At 40.2% G+C, this 20,630-nt stretch overlaps 1 protein-coding gene across 2 annotated transcripts in view; it reads left to right on the forward strand.

Annotated features, from left to right (window-relative positions):
- LOC125229760 (DNA mismatch repair protein Msh2) overlaps window positions 1-20,630 on the forward strand; it is a 48,008-nt gene that overhangs the window by 9,782 nt on the left and 17,596 nt on the right. Inside the window, exons 3-10 of one of the 2 annotated variants that reach the window (XM_048134697.1) lie at window positions 4,231-4,425; window positions 7,911-8,102; window positions 9,197-9,349; window positions 10,091-10,326; window positions 11,125-11,280; window positions 11,905-12,112; window positions 14,752-14,911; window positions 15,436-15,607. In XM_048134697.1, the coding sequence (XP_047990654.1) occupies window positions 4,231-4,425; window positions 7,911-8,102; window positions 9,197-9,349; window positions 10,091-10,326; window positions 11,125-11,280; window positions 11,905-12,112; window positions 14,752-14,911; window positions 15,436-15,607 (1,472 nt within the window). Of the gene's footprint in view, window positions 1-4,230; window positions 4,426-4,502; window positions 4,635-7,910; window positions 8,103-9,196; window positions 9,350-10,090; window positions 10,327-11,124; window positions 11,281-11,904; window positions 12,113-14,751; window positions 14,912-15,435; window positions 15,608-20,630 lie in introns of those variants that run through there. The other variant, XM_048134698.1, reaches the window with a different exon arrangement.

Raw genomic sequence — 20,630 nt, forward strand, 5'->3', positions numbered from 1 at the left:
CTCGAGTTCCCGCTAGTCTTTTCCGCCCGTCTTGACTGTCAATATGTAGGGACTTTTACATTTTGGTCGACGGACGTCTCTTTGGCTGTGAGTCATTGCAGGACCAGCGACTGCATTTGTTGTTTGCACCATCTTCTGATGGATTGTGTATGCCCATTTTTATTCGGGACAGTAGTAGAGTTTTAAGGCCCACTTGCACCAAACCACTTAACTCAGGGTTAGTGGGCTGACATCTGTCAAATTCCATATAAAATGGTGGGTTAACCCTGCATTTTCGTTGGTGCAAGTGGCCCTAAGAGATTTAATTCCTGAAATAAATAAATTCAGCACAAATATATAAAAAAAATAGTTTCTAAGCACTCACAGCATTGAACAGGTATTGAATATACCCATGCATCCATGCGTTATTAATTTTACAGGGGATTAATAGGTACGTTTTTTGCATGAAAAATTAGTTCAACAGCTGGACAAAACTTATCCTGACCACAGATCAAAGAAAGCGAAAACTCGCCACTGTTCTGAGGCAGGCAGTTGGTTAGCGTTTGTAATATCAGCGAAGATGCAAACTCAAAAAACAAGAAGCTACTCAAGTATTCAGCCAAACGGTTGACAAATGAGCAATCACTATTTATATTGGTGATTTTCGCCTAGTTATTGGTAAGAGTGATTCAGTGACATGACTTCATCTTATATTTTATCAATGAGGTAGCGTGGGTTTCTGTTTTTTATTACATACTGTACGTAATTATGTAATGTGTTTGTAAACAATGCTTAGCTAGGCTAATAGACTAAGGTGTCATTTCTAACGATTTATTTGATGGCGACCTAATAAAGTACCTGCCTCGTGCTATGTATGTAAATAGAAAGAGCTACTCTACATACATTTTCTTATTGTAGAGGAAAAATTTTATTCTTGGGGTTTGATTAGTCTAGTAGATGTGCTACCCTGACAGTCACTCACTTTGTTGGGAGATACTTCATCCCATTGCAAAGATCCCAATCCCAATGATTAGCCCCTTATTTTGTAATTTTACAGTGTGCAATAAAATTTCTATAAGTAATAAGGGCGTATGCAGATTTAGACTCCGGCCTTAGAGATTAGTCGGATCGGATGCCTATCTACTGACTTCAAGCTGACTATAACTGGTCCATTTTTTGTATGTTTTACAATGTTTGCATTTTTAAATAGCGTCCACCGGTTATATATGGTAGGCCTGTTCAGTGGATACATGTAGAACTCAACATCACTACAATTGTTCCCCAGTCGAGATTTGTCCCGCTGTACCTTACATACAAATTGACGATTCTACACACATATGACCCCTCTCAAGCTTTTACACATCACGTCTTATCACACCGCGGTTTGACGACCTATATTATCGCTTGTCTTCTTGGAATCCGGCACCTATCGTATATAGTTTAGAACAACAACAAAACAATATATTTTCCCATCACTAGCTCGGAAACACGTGTTTTGTCCTTTAATACCAGCGGGTAAAAACGCATTTTATCCACTAGTGGGTAAAGTAATTTGACCTTGAATAAAGTAAAATTAACTTGTATTTTACTTCTCGTGTGTTAAAAAACTCGCAAGTTCAGGATTCTATTCTCGAACCACTCGCTTCGCTCGTGGTTCAACTATAGAATCCTTTCACTTGCTCGTTTTTCAATTCCACACTCGGCGTTAAAATACAACTTTGCCCCCTTGTATAACCAATAACTATTATTTTTATTAGGCCTTTTTTTTCAAGTTGACTCCAAGCTTAATTTTTCGTCTCTAAGCGCCTGGGCCAGAGCAAAAAAAAAAAATTTTTTTTTTAGTTTTAGCTTGCATTTGGCCTAGTGTGGGTTACCATGAGTTTTCGATAGCGTTAGGAGCCTTAGGATATCATGGGAAAAGTGAAAAGCTCCCCCAAAAGGGTAAAATGTTTAAATGTTACTTACTAAAATCCAAAATTAACGCATTAACTATACTTAAGTACGGTGAAACAAAGTTTATTACGTGAGCATTTCTTTTATTTGCCACTTTTATGAATGTGATATTTTTGAAAAATAAATGTGCTATTTCTACTCAGAATTACTAGCTGTTTCAATCCTAGGTAGTTAAAAAATTGTCCCATACGATTTTTTCTTATTTTGTTACCATTTTCCGTACATATTGTATGGGGTAACAAAAGAGGAATGTAACAAAAATGTATGGAAATTCTGGGACACTTTTTGTCTCCCAGTGAGATTGAAAGTACTCGATTCTGAATACAATTGACCAAAATTCCCTAAAACAATCAAAATAAAAGAAATAACAAAAAAAAAAGAAATGCTCGTCTCAAATTAGTGATTAGATGGGACGTGTCCGAACACTGAACATAATACCTTTTACAGTAATAGTGCCCCTACACACTGGCAGTTACGTGTGGTTATATCAGTGCCAGGCTGCCAGTGCAGGAGCACCTTTATACGTAATTCGTTAAGCCTCGTAGAAGTTTCTGGCTAAATATTATTGTTTTCAACAATTATTTTATCAGATAAGCATAATAACATTGAAAGAGTTCAAGTTTCAGTTCAAGTGAAGCTTGATTCTACGGATATATTGATATGCCTCAAACAACAATAAAAATGCTTATTAAATATACATATATTTTCCTCATAATAGCCAGGAGTTAGTTTTTTTAAAGCTTTTTCTTGTTAAAGCTTTCAACACATTTTCATACATACAGCTCTTACTATGATATCAACTTTCAAGTATATCACACTGCGATATGATTCAATTTGTGTAAGCAATGTCACACAATAAGGACATTATCGCCTCAAATCCATATCCATACTAATATTATAAATGGGAAAGTGTCTGTGTCTGTTTGTTTGTCTGTCTTTCATGGCAAAACGGAGCGACGAATCGACGTGATTTTTTAAGCGGAGATAGTTGAAGGGATGGAGAGCGACATAAGCTACTTTTTGTCTCTTTCTAACGCGAGCGGGCAAAAGCTAGTTGCTTAATATTTGTAGAATCCGTAGATGATTCTTCTCTAGTATCTAAAGACAAGTCGATTTATGAGAGCTGGAATAAATGGATTGAACAAAACTTTGATTCTATGATTGACACTCGATATGTTACAGACAGGTCGTAACTGCCAAGCCAAGAGCAACCATTTTATTAACCCTTGACGCAAAAACGACGGGGTCTTTTTGACGTGTACATTTTTTCACCTTACTGCAACGAGTTTAGGTGAAGAAATGTACACACATTTATGAACTCGACTGTAACTCGTATCGATTTCAAACTTTTATACATCTCCCTCAATATGAATATGACCTAATAAAAAATCTGAACTGATTACTTTGTTTTTCCTCCTTTTCTCAGACGTAATAAATCTGATAAGTAACATAATGCCGTCAACACACTTAGATACTGTTATTTATATGCTGAATGTAGGTCTCTTCCAAGGATTTGTACAGGAAAGTGTTCTTGACACACTTTGAGTTCTGCAGAAAAATGTGACGAGATTATTTGTCATGGTTTTATATCTTTTGTGCGGTCTTTGAGCAAAATTTCAAGGATATTGACATCTTTCCTGTTTGTCTGTTCCATCAAAATCGAGATCATATAGTTCCATATGGCTCGCGCTATAAAAAAGTAGGTCTCAGTTACGATGAATGTTGCGGTTTTAGGTGTTTTGGTTTTTGACGAAGCTTGTAGTTAATAACGAGTTTGTGTTCACCTTACGAAGCCTGCGTTGCGGATTTAAGAATGTGCTATCTGAATAAAGATCGGATACCATGGTGTTCCATGCCAGATCTCATCATGCTGAGCCAGGCTCATATACTCTACTCGTCCTGAATATCCTTACTTCTCTTCTCTTCTCAGTATATATGCGTCCACTGCTGAACATATGCCTCTTTCATGGATTTCCATTCTGTTCTATAAGCGGCGGTTCTTTCTGTGCCAGGTCGGCCCTGCCGTCTTTTTGATATCGTTCGACCATCTGGCTCGTGGTTTCCCGTCACCTCAGCTTCCCAGTCTAGGTCTCCACAGTAATACTTGCCAGCCGCATCGATCGTCATCTCTGCGACAAATATGACCGGCCCATTCCCACTTGAGTTGCGCAATATTTACTTCCTCCTAATCCTTACTTCACAAACTTTATACCTTAGTCAAAATATGCAGGAACAAATGCCTAAATCTATGTTGATTGGGACTTCTAAAACAAACATACCTTTGCCTTCTTTTTTCAGAAACCGCCAACAACAGTGCGTATATTCGACCGCAATGAGTACTACAGCGTGCACGGTGTGGACGCAACCACCTGTTCTAGAGAGGTCTTCTCATCCATCGCAAACATCAAGAGAATGGGGCTCGAGCCCAACAAGCTGGAATACCTCGTGCTGTCTAAAGGAAACTTCGAGATTCTCATCAAGAAACTGCTGCTGGTAACTATAACATCAACTTAGATGTAGTCCCGCCTGTTCCCCGAAGATCGCAATGATACAACGTACACGGTGTGGATGCAACCACCTGTTCCAGAGAAGTGTTCTGATCCATCGCGAACATCAAGAGAATGGGGCTCGAGCCCAACAAGCAGGAATACCTCGTGCTCTCTAAGGGAAACTTCGAGATTCTCATCAAGAAACTGCTGCTGGTAACTATGACATTACCTACTTAAACGTAAGAGTATGTATGTACTCTTGTTATGTGCATACAGTTAGAGTGAGACAGAGTAACATCAAGAGAATGGGTCTCCAGCCCAACTATCTTGTGCTGTCTAAAGGAAACTTCGAGATTCTCATCAAGAAACAGCTGCTGGTAACTATAACATCAACTTAGATATAGTCACGCCTGTCTCTCGAAGGCGAAAGCAGAGACCACGGATTTCCACTTGTACGATCGTGATCCTGACATACCTCTTTCGCTCCTGTGACCTTAATATTCCTCATAAGTATACGCACGCCGGTTTAAGGTGACCTTGACCAGAGAAAGTCAGCTGAGGTCTACCTTCTCCAAATCCGGCTTCTACTTCTCCCTTATACACTGTTTCAGTCTTCTTTCACTGATTGTTTCCACGTATATCCAAACCGTCTACCATCAAACCTTAAGTTCTCAGTTCTTGTCACTACTCACTTATTATCTTTATTCTAGACTTAATAAAAGTGTGGACTGAATAGACTGAGAGCTCAAGGCCGCCAGACCTTCCTCAAATTCCCAAGGATGAAACTTTGGGATAATCTAGAGTTCGTATCGACGTTTAATGTCTGCATATTTTCTAGTTCGGCCCGACGGCCATTTTTTTGCTATCAAGTGCTAAAGGTAAAAAAAAGCGCTAACTTTCCTTAAATTCTCAAGGCTGATTTTTATGTATGTGTTTACAGAGCACGTTGTTAGAAATTTCAGCCTTGAGAATTTGAGGAAGGTCTGGCGACCTTGGGCTCTCAGTCTATTCAGTCCACGCTTTTATTTATCACACAGTTCCTGAGACTTGTGAGATTAGTTATACATATAATGTATTCAGCAACTATTTGGTCTCTAAAGGTAAACATTTGTGCAATTCAAATGGTTATTTGCAATGAGGAAGTTTAAAGTTAATTCATATGTGTATATTTTTATAATACTGTCAAAACATCATCCTTGCAATAACAATAAGTCGAATTGATTATTTTTCTGTGGTTATTAACTTATTACCTAGAATTGTTTACTATGTATAAAAGCTTCCACCATTTGTAATAACGAATTTTATGTTTTCAGCGTAGGTACTTCAGAGTTCTTGATAACTCAATAACAATAAATAATACTTAGAGATAAGGCTGTCTGATGTCTGACGTCTGACGTCTAAAGTTTTTCCGGTAAATTATTTAACACTTTAATATTTTAGAAGCGTAGCTGATGTAGCGAAAATGTCGTAGCGCCGCGTAGAGCCCGGTTTCGAAAGTGTTAATATTTTTCTGATGGGAGTACCCTTTTTTCTTAAAATTGGCGGCTCTAACCGATATTAGAGACCTTGATTTCTAAATGAGTACGTAGCTAACAAACCAATCTTTTACGCTGTGTAATAGCGGAAGCATTGTATTTAATGTCACTGTTACACTAGAAAAATGACACACAAAACGTTTCGTTATCGTAGCGCAATCGATTATTACCTTGGCTAGGCACTATTCCGGCCTAGCCAAGATCACAATGGGTATCGTTTCGACAACGAAACGCTTTGTTTTTCTATCACTCTTCCTCTTTTAGTGTGACAGTAAACCGTTGCGCTACGCAACGGTAGCGAATTGCACGTTAATTGCATACGCACCACCCTGAATTTTCCGTGTCGTTTACGCTATCTATTAACGTATTAAACATGTAAATCGGGTAACTCACGTAAAATTGTCGAAGATAGCTCGACATGTTTCGCTCCGTAACGAGGAGCGTTTTCATTGAGCACGCGCGATGCCGATGGTATCCCGATGCAGACTGCGGGCCGCAGCTCGCTGCGACCTTTGACTCGACGCGGGGGTCGGTGGCGGCAGGGGCGGTGCGAAACTACCCTCACTTTCGTCAAATTTTACGTGACTTACCCGATTTTACATGTTTAATATGTCAGTGTGTCACGGTAGTTTTTGTTATTAAAATATATGTACTCGTATTATTTATATATTCTAAAACGTCAAAAACTCACTGTAGAGATTCAGATCTCTATTTTTATTCGATATCGTATTACCTTACGACAATATTAATAAAATTGCCACAAGTTCTATTATAATAAGATATTTACATATTGTCCGGAAGGAGTCTACCAAAGATAACCTCATTGATCTTGAACTACTTACGGATTAATCTTCAATGATTGCTTTGACGAATATGTTGTATGAGCGCGTAAATAAATAGTTACTCGTGTTTTGCAACAAATATACTGATTATCATAGGATTCACAAGTACCTAAACTATCTAATAGCAATATCACAAAAGTTACAGATGTTATATAGCTTGCGCGTTTATCAGTTGAGCTTCTACTTCTATACAACAGAATAGTGGCCTTCATATATGAAAAGTGGGTTACAGATGTAAATCTAGATTCGAAAAAATAATTAAACGAAATAAATTTATTGGCAATTAGCATTAAATACCCAACCAAATATCAGCAACGTAGGCTTCGTCAAGAGGGTACAACCATAAATTTGAATTTTAAGTAGCCTAGGACTTAATATTAACATATGTAATTCTAATTTAATCTGGTGAGTTTTTTGATTTTATCTTTTTATGCTATAGTATAAACTGAAAAAGAACTGCAGTATTGTCGCAAATATAATTTTAATTTTAGAAATTGCTGTTAAATTATGTATTTTTGAACTGTGATTTATTTATTTTAATTGTACTGCTTGGACCATATGTTGTCTGCAATAAACGGATTTATTACTTATTAATTTTATTATAAATCAGCAACAGGCGTCGTCCTTAGGTACACACAAACAATAAAGCTATCCGCAACAGGCTTCGTCATTAACCCACATGTGGGTTATTGTAACAATAACATACAACACATACGCGCAATCTAATTAGGACCCGACAGAGTCGTATCAGGCCCTAAGGTTCCCATTACGCCAGCAGCATTTCCACGCTGTATGGCCAATGAAATCCCCTGCACCCGATACGACCCTGAACGTAGATCGCAGCCCCTATCCCTAAGTCGGCGACCAAGATCTTAATAACACTATTGTACATTACTGATCTAAGGTAAGTCTTTATTTACCTCAGTCAAGTTTCCCGAAAGTTACTAAACAACAGTTGCTACGAATGAATTCTGAATTAAGAATTTCTATGTTTATTCGACTCCATTATTTCTGGGTAAAAAATTATACCTACCTAATATCTTGTCGGATGTGTCCAGATTTAGCGGAAATTTTAATTTCAAAATAATTTACAAAATCTTCATTCATTCCAGGTGCGGCGTTACCGTGTAGAAATATACGTAGCAGAAGGTTCGGTCAAGAACAGCGACTGGGTGATCAAATACAAAGGTTCGCCAGGATGCCTGTCACAGCTAGAAGAAGTGCTGGGCGAAGGCCTGGGCTCTACTGATGATAGCACGCCGTGTCTGATGGCGGTTAATATCAAGACTGATCCTGTTACTAAGGTATTATGTCTTAAATGGTTACCTATCAATAAGTCGAAAATTGTAAAGTCGAATATTAGTAGCCCGAAAACGCTTCATTAATTGGCCCAAGTTTTATTTGCCCGAAAGTACTTTCCCCTATTATTATTTTCCTCATTCTTATTTCGCTGTAATTTGGTTTCGCTTATGATTCGAATAAACACTTATTAAAATTCCTAAATAAGAATCATTTGACAACTACTTTTTGTCGCGTAAAGTTTTTATTCCGAAATATTATTTAGCCGCTATATCAAAAGTTCGAAATTTCGAAATTTAGGATTTTCGAAACATCGATAGGTTACCGTCTTAAATAACTCCTTAGTTTATTTGCACTCAAATTGAGTGCTAATAAAGCACTCAATTTGTACTGTCACTAGGCTATTTGGTAAGTATATCAGTAGGTAAAGGATCAGGACAAAGGCTCGCCAGGATGTCTGTCACAGCTAGAAAAAGTGCAGGACGAAGGTCTGGGCTCTACTGATGATAGCACGCCGTGTCTCATGGCGGTTAATATCAAGAATTATTCTGTTACAAAGGTTTAGTGACACCCGATTTGTAATGTCACTAGGCTATTTGGTAAGTATGTGGGTAAGTGAAGTATTAATGGGTGGTCAAATACAAAGGCTCGCCGCCAATATTCTCTACTGACATAGCACGCACAAAGTTAATATTTCTATTAATATTATTCATAAATAAGCAATATTGGACTCTTTTTTTTTAATAAGGGAAGTTGAAAATCGCATAAGCTCTATAATGCTTCAAACGGTTTTATCACTTAGGGAAGGCACACTGGAACCTGATTGCCCTTATTATTGCCAATCTCAAGCTATCAACAGCTTTGGTCAACGAAGCCTAACGGCTCAGCCACGACATTGCGGCGGCCATACATTGCCATACGTGCGAATGAAAAGTCTCATCGCTGTGTCTCGCTCCGATGTATGACTGCCGCTCACCGCTGTCGCGCTTAGACCAATGTCGTGGCTGGGCCGTAAATACCCCTTCCAAAACTCTCAAATGGGATACCGGGCCGGTCATTGATCTTATCATTTACCTACCTAGAAAAATCTGATTTTCAGGGACGACTCGTTGGAGTAGCATGCGTCACTGCAGGCGATTACGAGTTGTCGGTGACGGAGTTTACGGACGACGACTTGCTGACAGAGCTGGAGACGATTACCGTACAGATGGCGCCTTCAGAGTGTCTCGTGCCTCAAGTGGAACATGAAGATGTGAGTATAAAACTGCCATCTGTTGGTATGACTACACTGTAAGTGACACAAAAATGTTGGCCTTTTTGAGACACAGCGTTTAGAATACCTTGACGCTCAACGCCATTCCCGGAATACCAGATCAAAGCCGTCCTACACTTACACATAATTATAACACAGCTGGCCAGCTATATTGCTCCGTGTAATCGCACGTTTAAAACCAAGTTCGGTTTTGCGAGTCATTTAAGAGCCCACCAAAACCAAAACTCAGACCAAATGGACTAACAAGGAGTCGCCATAGCCGGATACGGTTTGGACGACGATGATGATGATGAAGTGACTACGAGTTGTCAGTGACACTTGCGACAGTTCTCGTCAGTGACACTTGCGATAGAGGCCATTGTGCGTGCTGTATTTGAGCTACTCTAGCCAGCCTAACTCCGCCCAGAAGCAGATCCTCCTGGTCATTCTCGTATATTTGAGCCCGTTGTGTGTTCACTCCCTCGCGTTCCAGGATGACGTGGGCGACTGTTTCTTCGGCCGACAGGCGGCAAGGGAGGGTCATATAAAATCACACAGAGAAAGGATGTGACACTTTTCTGTCAGTGTTTAAAATCCTATGCTGGTTTAATGATTCTGTCAAGCCCTAAGGTAGTGTTTGGACCTTGCTCCTTCCCTTAGATACGTCAATGGTAGATCGACTCCTGCAAACACCGCCAAGATAGCGCTGTACATACTTATCATATTTTATTATATTTCCAGTACAAATCCCTAAAGAAAGTAATGGAGCGCGCGAGCGTCACAGTAACCAAGCTGAAGCGAAGCGAATTCTCCACGGAAGGCCTGATCCAAGACCTGAACAGACTGCTAAAGTTTAAACCCGATCAGCAGCAGGACGCGAACGCGTTTGAGGAGACGAGGAAGGAGACCGCGATGTGCTGTCTGGCGGCAGCTATCAAATATGTGTCTTTGATGACTGAGAATACTAATTTTGGCAGGTCAGTATGTATTGGCAATATTGTTTTGCATTTTTCAATGTTTGTTTATTATGCTGCAAGTGAGTTTGAGGGCGTGTACAACGATTCTGTCTAGCTTAAATATGTCGCTTTTAGAGTTCCATGTTAACGGAAAATACAGGGTGTAACATTAATGCTGGTGATCCATTTAAGAGCATAACCGGTATCGAATAGCGGTTACGAATACCACTTCCTTTTTTTAAAATAAACACCATGAAAATTAAAGGTACTATAGAAGGTAATGTATAAACCGTAGGATTTATCTTCGGCAATTATGTTACATAGTGTATAATGAGAGCTGTCTTGACCCTTAGACTGCCACCCGTAGGATTATTTCTACGACAGATAGTGTTGTTAGATTTGTGTGCTCCGCTATGGAATAGGCAAGTTCACATAGAGCTGGGTACGTCGCGAGGCAATGTCCTAGCGCTGCCAGCGTTAACGCTGATTTGCCTTGACCGAGGCAGCCTTCGCGTTTTGCACTTTTGCCTCGCAATGTGCTTCGATCTATGGGTTCATACAGACATCATTACGAAACTGCATTTAATATTGTACGAGCATAATGAGGATGCACACTGACATTTTATTCCGCCAGGCGGCGCCTGTGCAAGTTCCTAGGCATGTCACTGTCAATCATATGAGAGAGAGAGAGAGAGAAAAAAAATATATCATCTCGCTCTCACGTATGAAATCTTTATCTATGCAATGGACGAATAAATAAGGTGGCGCCATCTGTCATAATCTTTGAGTGTACCTCCTCATTATTCTTTTCTGTTTCAGATTCCGACTATCCACCATCAAAGCGGATATGTTTCTCCATTTGGACGCCGCGGCGCTCTCTGCGCTCAACGTGCTGCCAGAATTAGGAGATGCGCCTTTACCTTCCAGAAGCCTGTTAGGCTTGCTAGACCGCTGTCGGACGCAGCAAGGAAAACGGTAACTATTCTATAGAAATTACAAATTCAGATTCACTAATTGATAGCAGACATGTTCCTATATTAGGATGTGGTAAGACTGAGCGTGTTCAACGTGCTTCCTTCCCTTCCTGAAGTTCGTTAGGCTTGCTCGGCCGCTGACGGACGCAGCAGGGAAAACGGTAACTACGTTTCAATCGTTTTAGATGAAGAATAATCAAAGAAGAAATGTTCCTTTATTTGGACGCAGCGGCACTGAAGGCGCTCAACCCTCTTCCTGAGTTAGCACATGGGGTGCATTGGGGTAACTTCGAAGTACATAAATGCTCGGGTAATTTCGAAAGGGGAATCTTGATATGTTAGAGATAATGGTGATTTTTATGTGCCTTTCGAAATTAGACGGCTTTCGAAATTACCCCAATTCACCTTGCACCTTTACTTTCCAGAAGTCTGTTGGTATCTTTAACAGACTTCAAAATTCTAGAAGCAGTTTGTCAAATTGGTTCTGTATGTTTTAAGTTAAAATCAAAATTTCGAAAGGATATTCTCTATTATTTTTGTAATATTTGATTGTTTCTCCTCTCTTCGTACGTTTGCAACATTTGTCAATGTTTTTTTTAACTATCTTTAATTTGTTTGCTTTCAGGCTTCTAGCCCAATGGCTTCGCCAGCCTCTTCGAGACATAAACCTGATCAATGAACGTCTAGATGTGGTGACTCTCCTAGTAGACAACTCGGCACTGCGGCTACAGTTGCACGATGACCATCTCAGGAGGGTCCCTGACCTTAGGGCGTTAGCACGAAGACTGACTAGGAAGAAAGCCAACCTGCATGATTGCTATAGGATCTATCAAGTTAGTATCTATGACCAACCTCTGTGAGATATAAACCTGATCAATGAACGTCTAGATGTGGTGACTCTCCTAGTAGACAACTCGGCACTGCGGCTACAGTTGCACGATGACCATCTCAGGAGGATCCCTGACCTTAGGGCGTTAGCACGAATACTGACTAGGAAGAAAGCCAACCTGCATGATTGCTATAGGATCTATCAAGTTAGTATCTATGACCAACCTCTGTGAGATATAAACCTGATCAATGAACGTCTAGATGTGGTGACTCTCCTAGTAGACAACTCGGCACTGCCGCTACAGTTGCACAATGACCATCTCAGGAGGATCCCCGACCTTAGGGCGTTAGCACGAAGACTGACTAGGAAGAAAACCAACCTGCATGATTGCTATAGGATCTATCAAGTTAGTATCTATGACCAACCTCTGTGAGATATAAACCTGATCAATGAACGTCTAGATGTGGTGACTCTCCTAGTAGACAACTCGGCACTGACGCTACAGTTGCACAATGACCATCTCAGGAGGATGCCTGACCTTAGGGCGTTAGCACGAAGACTGACTAGGAAGAAAGCCAACCTGCATGATTGCTATAGGATCTATCAAGTTAGTATCTATGACCAACCTCTGTGAGACATAAACCTGATCAATGAACGTCTAGATGTGGTGACTCTCCTAGTAGACAACTCGGCACTGCGGCTACAGTTGCACGATGACCATCTCAGGAGGATCCCTGACCTTAGGGCGTTAGCACGAAGACTGACACGGAAGAAGGCCAACCTGCATGATTGCTATAGGATCTATCAAGTTAGTATCTATGACCAACCTCTGTGAGATATAAACCTGATCAATGAACGTCTAGATGTGGTGACTCTCCCAGTAGACAACTCGGCACTGCGGCTACAGTTGCACGATGACCATCTCAGGAGGATCCCTGACCTTAGGGCGTTAGCACGAAGACTGACACGGAAGAAGGCCAACCTGCATGATTGCTATAGGATCTATCAAGTTAGTATCTATGACCAACCTCTGTGAGATATAAACCTGATCAATGAACGTCTAGATGTGGTGTCTCTTCTAGTAGACAACTCGGCACTGCGGCTACAGTTGCACGATGACCACCTCAGGAGGATCCCTGATCTTAGGGCGTTAGCACGAAGACTGACTAGGAAGAAAGCCAACCTGCATGATTGCTATAGGATCTATCAAGTTAGTATCTATGACCAACCTCTGTGAGATATAAACCTGATCAATGAACGTCTAGATGTGGTGACTCTCCCAGTAGACAACTCGGCACTGCGGCTACAGTTGCACGATGACCATCTCAGGAGGATCCCTGACCTTAGGGCGTTAGCACGAAGACTGAGTAGGAAGAAAGCCAACCTGCATGATTGCTATAGGATCTATCAGGTTAGTATCTATGACCAACCTCTGTGAGATATAAACCTGATCAATGAACGTCTAGATGTGGTGTCTCTTCTAGTAGACAACTCGGCACTGCGGCTACAGTTGCACGATGACCACCTCAGGAGGATCCCAGACCTTAGGGCGTTAGCACGAAGACTGACTAGGAAGAAAGCCAACCTGCATGATTGCTACAGGATCTATTAGGTTAGTAACTAAAACTACCTCTCCGTATCAAGTCAAGCTGACCAATGAACAACTGGATACAGTGGAGTACTCACCGCTACGAGTTGAGTTCCATGATGACCATTTGCGAAGGATCCCTACCTACATGATTGCTATAAGATCTATCAGGTTAGTATCTAAGGTTAGCAACCTCCGTGACATCATCCCGATCATTGAACAACTATTTAGTCCAGCTGCTTGTGGTGATGAAAGCCTAGGAACAAGGTATAAGTAGTTTGTAAAGATCATCATCGAAAATATTCCAGAACTGAGGAGACCCGCCAGCGAGTTTCTTACCGTAAGAGTGTTAAACTTCTTAAACGGCAACCGGAGTTCCAAGTCATATTGTCTCATAACCATGCAGATACCCCAATCGATGCCACTAGGCTTAGAATAAATTTAAAAGTGGAAAATCGATTGCAGACGTTTCTGCTAATCAGAAGTTAAAAGGTATAAGTAGTTTGTAAAGATCATCATCGAAAAGAAGAGGCCCGCCGAGTTTCTTGCCGGTCTCATAGTGGATACCCCCCTCCAACTGAGGGGGGATTGAAATCTTCTCGAGGCTGAGGCGTAGGGTTAGAGCCGGCGTAGCTTTATTTGACGTTCATATGCGCATTGTAATATGCCTACTTGAAATGAAATATTTATTTTCCAAGTAGGCATATTACAATGCGCATATGAACGTCAAATAAAGCTACGCCGGCTCTAACCCTACGCCTCAGCCTCGAGAAGATTTCAGTCCCCCCTCGGTTGGAGTGGAAATATTTATTTTCCATCAGCAAAGACATCTGACAGGCAAGCATGGTCGCGCGATTAGTGATGAAAACATCAAGCCGTCCCTATCGCACTTACAAATAGTAGCGATGACTGCTTCCCCATCAGGCGGCTCGTCTGCTCGTTAGCTGCCTATATCTTTAAAAAAAGTTTTTGGTTTGATGTTATTCGGTAAACCCATTCCGATTCTTTCTTTTTTCAAATATTCACTTTTTAACATATAATTTTAACAATTTCAGGCCATCAAACGTCTACCGGCTCTCCTAAACTGCTTGGCGGAGGCCGACAACGCAACAGTCCACTCTTCAATCGCCGAACCAATTTCTGAATTGACCGAAGACCTCGGCAAGTTCCAGGAGATGATTGAGACCACTGTCGACATGGAGGCAGTTGATAGAGGCAAGTTGCGGTTCTGTAGTTTAACGCGTTCACTGCGAACACGTGTCGTATTACGACATATATTATACTAGCTTATGCCCGCGGCTTCGCTCGCGTTAAAGAGACAAAAAGCAGCCTATGTCACTTTCCATCCCTTCAACTATCTCCACACAACAGAGTCGTACTTAATTTGTATGGTCATGCAGGTTGGCCATACAAATTAACCACGTCACCCCCTCTTGTCCTCGTGACCCCCCTTGGCTCTGCGTCGGCGATATCTGGCGTAAATTTGCTCAGTAGGCATTTAAGTTATCTTATTCATGGACGTGTGATGGTGAACACGACTGGACACTAACAGTATTTAGTCCGTTATCTCTAATTAATTCTGTTATAAATGTGGGTACTTTTATTCCGCGGGCGATTACCATGATTTAATATGTGAAAAATCACCGATTAGATGCAGATTGTTTACATAATAGAACAAACCCATTACAGTCATTTGTGCCACTTTTCAATTTATTGTAACTGTATCTTTTTCCGTCCAGGCGAGTTCCTAGTGAACCCCTCATTCGACGAGCAACTGCAAGCGTTACGGACTGAACTTGACAACCTTCAGTCGTCAGCGGACAAGGAATTGAACAGAGCTGCCCGCGACCTGGGCCTGGATGCTGGCAAAACTATCAAGCTGGAAAGCACACCGAATGGATTTTGCTTTAGGTAACTATAGGTTAACTTTATAGCCACAGTAGACTACATTGGTTAGGTCATTTGAGATAATGATTGAAGACTGTGTACCTGAAGAGCGTACCTTAGTCGCCTAGCAGGAGGGCGATCCCTCAGATGATTGAGCCATTTATCCCGATGGATAAATGGCTCAATCATCGCTGAAGCAACACAGTGAAGGCGAAACTGCACGAGCAATTTTCGGAGATCAAGTTAAACTGGACAACAAAAGTGAAAGGTGATGACGCAGGCTAGACGTATGTCGTTATCTCTTGCTTCCACGTAACTCAATTCACATCACACCATCTCTTTTCAGTCTGCACTAGTGTTGTACATGCTTAATTTATAGCATCAAGTGGTGTATCGATATTTAAGTAATGAGTAAGGAATATTATTGTGTGTACCTACTACATAATGATCACACTCTATTTAAATAAACAAACGAGAAAGTTATCTTGCACTTATGTTTGCAATAAATTAATGGTTTATGTCGAATAATTGTATATTATCGATTATGTTAAGCTTGATTGATTATATATACTGATGTATTAGGTACCTAATTCTTAGGTGTAATTAGATATGTTTTGGGTATATTTAGGTGATACGATTTCGTAAAATCTCTATCTGATATATGTACGTATTAATTTAAATACCACGTTCAAGTACTTTGTAAAATAATAAATTGCTATTTAAATCGAAATAAAAAACACAACTTGAAAAAATCGAAGATACATAATTAGGGATTGGAAAATTTCATGATTTTTACTTAAAATAATAATAATCGGATTATTATACCATTTTTACTTCCAAGAAATAGTTTTCCCTTTTTGTATACCGTGTTTTATGTAACAGATTTTTGCTCCACCGTGTGTGCATGTAATGTTACAGACTTTTGGGGCTTGCACAGACGGTGGTGCATAAAGCGTGTAAGGGGTTAAAATATCGTTATCGATAAACCTTACTTACGTACTACCTCATCCCTAGCACATATCACTTGACCTTGTATCAGCCAATGGGAGCGCAGTGAGAGGGGATATGAGTAGCTGCGAGTTGGCGGAATCGTTCTCGAACAAATTAAATAACATTTCTACTCTATTAGGGTATGTACTCGATGTCTGTAGATCACGAAAATATTTTTTTTGACGTGATAACGTCTAATAACTCGTTACTACGGGCAGCATGCACGAAAAAGATGACGTCATTGTCCCGTTTCGCAATATAGCTTTAGCGCCATCTATTGGCGCGCGTTGGAACTAAGCGGCTGATCGATGCGCTCGGTATGGTTATAGCGTGTGGCCTGAGTAAAGCACCACAGCTGGGACAGATGGCGCGCCCGTGTGTTGTTCTCACAGAACACCCCACTAGAAGCCAAATGCAAGCGATATTGTTCGAGACGCAAATCACCAATCCTTGCGGGGTGAGGCGGGCGCGCACGGTGCTGCCATTGGTCGTTTCAAATAATGGCGCGCCTTTATGATTAGCAGTAGGGATGGGAATGGGACATGTCTATTATAGACAATGGTACCGGTACCAGTACTGTGGTGAATTTGTTTTGCAACAAATTATAATATTATAATTAAATTATAATAAGGCCTAGTTACCCTTCGGGTTGGAAGGTCAGATGGCAGTCGCTTTCATAAAACTAGTGCCTACGCCAAATCTTGGTAGTAGTTTCCAAAGCGGACCCCAGGCTCCCATGAGCCGTGGCGAATGCCGATGCCGGGATAACGCAAGGAGGATGATAATTGTGATAGCATCTCAATAAAAATCATTCTAGTAACTAATAACTAAACTGTGCATTTTTACTTACGTTTACTAAGTTAAATAACCAACTAAATATTCTAAACTAATCAATGAACTAAATACCACTACAACAGACTCTACAGATTCTAGATAATTATTCACTATTACAAATCTGCTTTCTTTTATATTTCATAAAATGGTAGCACATGGTACGAACGGCAGTACGAAGTTCCCGCCCGCAACAGACATAAACTAACATGGCCCCATGCCTAGTCGTTTACGTGAAAGGGATAGCATATCACATTGTTAACTCGGTAAAGAGGGATGGACGCGCCTCGGCGCCGCTCAGCACAACCATATTGACCAGTATAAATGAACTCCGCGGACAATAAACAATATTCAACAAAATAATTAATTTGACTTAACTGTGGAATGTTGTTCCATCTTTTTTACATGTAGAAGTGTTAGAAGACTTGCCACACCACTTTATGCTGTAAGAGACCATTGTTTGCAACCAAAATTGATTATTTAAGATTTTTTCCCGAGCGGACACGGACACTGTTAGCGGGTCGTATACTTGGGCGCTACTGATCGGTGTCGCACGCGTTCAAACTTTTATAAACCTGATTTGTCGTATGCTTGGTGACCGCGAGTCGCCCTGTAAGGGCCATCTTGTTGTATTGATCTGTGGTTGTTCTCGTTAAGCTGAGTTTAGACCAGCAAGTTATTGCTGCAAGTTTTGAGACGCAACTATAGGTAAGAGTGAGTGCCAAATATCTGCATCTCTTTCTAGCATATACTTCTGTCTCAAAACTTGCAGCAATAACTTGCATGTCTAAACTCAGCTTTACAAAATTAATTATTTTAATTTATACGAACAGAACATATCCCGAACTTTTTACAGAACATATCCCGTCTGAACTCATCATAGATTTAGAATTATTAAACTAGATTGTGTAGTTAGGTCAAAAAGTGTGTCCACATGAGAGGTCATTGTTTGGGCTGGTGTCCCTCTCGCACTTACTGACAATGTCAACATTATTCAGTGAACGTCGTTTTTAATTATACAAATCTTTGATTTACAATGTAATTATTTTGATGCCAATAAATCAAAGATTTGTATAATTAATATACAAATCTTTGATTTATTGGCATCAAAATAATTACATTGTAATTACATTGTAATTATTTTCCAATTCTTTGAAATATATCGAAACCCTAGTTTGAATATAACACTAAAATAATATAAGAAGTTATAAAGTCAGGTAATATATATATATATAAATACTACTATTATGGCTCATTAACACTGGCCACACGTGCGAGAGGGACACCAGCCCAAACAATGCCCTCTCATGTGGACCGTTTTCGATAGTTCAGAATAGCGAAAACGGTCACCTTTGTGTCTCAGTAATAAGGTTCAATTTAGTATGGCAAAAAATGTGATTCCGCTGTCCCCTGTCTTTGGAACTCACTGACAATGACATTTGGGCCGCTAAACATGGTACAATAGGGACTGAGCTCACACTTTTTTGCCATACTAAATTGAACTTTATCACCGGTGCAGAAAGGCGTTCTTGTCAGACTAGTAAAAGTTTTTGGCTTAACAACTCAATCTAGCTTAATATATATAAATCTATGGCATAGAACAACATGTCGGGTCCCTATATATAGGTCTAAGGTTTTATTTGAAAATTGAAATGGTCATACAATGCCAAAAATTGTAAGTATTTGCAATATTACTTTCTATTATAGTAAAACATATATTTTTTAAGGATTATAATATGTATACGTATGTTTTTTCATAGCCAAATCTGGTCTGCTTTGGCAAACATTGCCATCATTGCGGTAAATGGATGGAGCGAAGAGCTTTGAGGAAAGATTGTAAGTATTCACTTCTGATAATTGTGTTAAAGGTTTTTTATCTATCTACTCACACCAGTATTCCCAAAAGTTATTGGCAAATCACTAGAAAGAGTGCAGAGGAAGTTATGTAGGCACATTTACAAACGACTGTACGGATATTACCCATATATGTATCCATCTCTATTCGTAACAGGAATCTAACTCTAGAAACCAGACGGAAACTGCTGCATATTATGCATTACCGCCAACTATTTCACCATAGAGTAGATGACGCATCCGTGCTTGAGATGAGAGAATGGGGCTGCAAGTGCCAAGAGCGAATGTGGTGGTTGGCATGCCGGGTGCGGTGCCGGCGCGGCGGCGGCGGCGCCTGTTCGCGGCGGCCGGCGCACCGCTCGAGCCCGAGCTGCTCTTAACCGCATCATGTTGGAGACAGACGATATTGACATATTTGCTGATAGTGTTGGTGTGTTTTACAGAAAACTCTTAAGGTTCATAGACTCTACACTCCTTAGGTGATTAATGTAATAACCATAGTTTAACTTTTAAGTGTGTTTGCTTTTATTTATGTCAATTTAACATGTACATAATTATATTACCACATAAGTGCTTTGGTGAAATACTGTTAACTTTTGTGTATTTTTAATAAATAAATAAATAAAAAAACGTGAAAAAAGTCCCAGAATCGGGCCCCTTTTGCTATACTCTGACCGCCCCTGTCTATACTACTGTAATGTTTGACGTTATCACGTTAAACTACCGTCCGTAAACCGACTTTACAGACAACCAATTTTTTTATTTTTATTTTTAAACTAGCTTTTACCCGCGGCTTCGCCCGCGTAATAAAAGTATTCTTATTGAAACGTTTACAAAAAATTAGATTTTCATTTGGATCCGTAGGTTTCTTTGTAGGTACATCTGTCCGCGATTACTTCGATTAAGGTAAAGCGGGGCAATTCTCGACTGGGGGGCCATTGTAACTGATCTATTTGCTGTACGGTCAGCCAAGAAAGTGGTTTACCACTTTTCGACTCTATTGATCGAAAAGTGGTAAACCACTTTTTTGGCTGACTGTAGTACTTACACATATTACTATTGTTTTAAAAGAAATTCTTGCAATGATTGTAGAATTGTTACACAGCGACCACAGCGTAGGTAGTAGGTACGAATATGTTTGTATTTTACCTATATAAATATTTATACTGGGGAAACTTCATACAACCCACATAGCCAGTATCTCGACGCTATTGTCGGTAGGGTAAAAAGTACTTCCTTGCATTATCGCTTACAATTTTTTCCATTTTGCTTATACTTATTGCAAACGTAAACATATAAAAGGCAAGCAAACAACGATCTTCTTACAGCACATTGAATGTAATAGTTATTACGGATGCAGGATACTCGCCGA

This window comes from Leguminivora glycinivorella, chromosome 9 (genome assembly GCF_023078275.1).
Source record: "Leguminivora glycinivorella isolate SPB_JAAS2020 chromosome 9, LegGlyc_1.1, whole genome shotgun sequence".
NCBI lineage: Eukaryota > Metazoa > Arthropoda > Insecta > Lepidoptera > Tortricidae > Leguminivora > Leguminivora glycinivorella.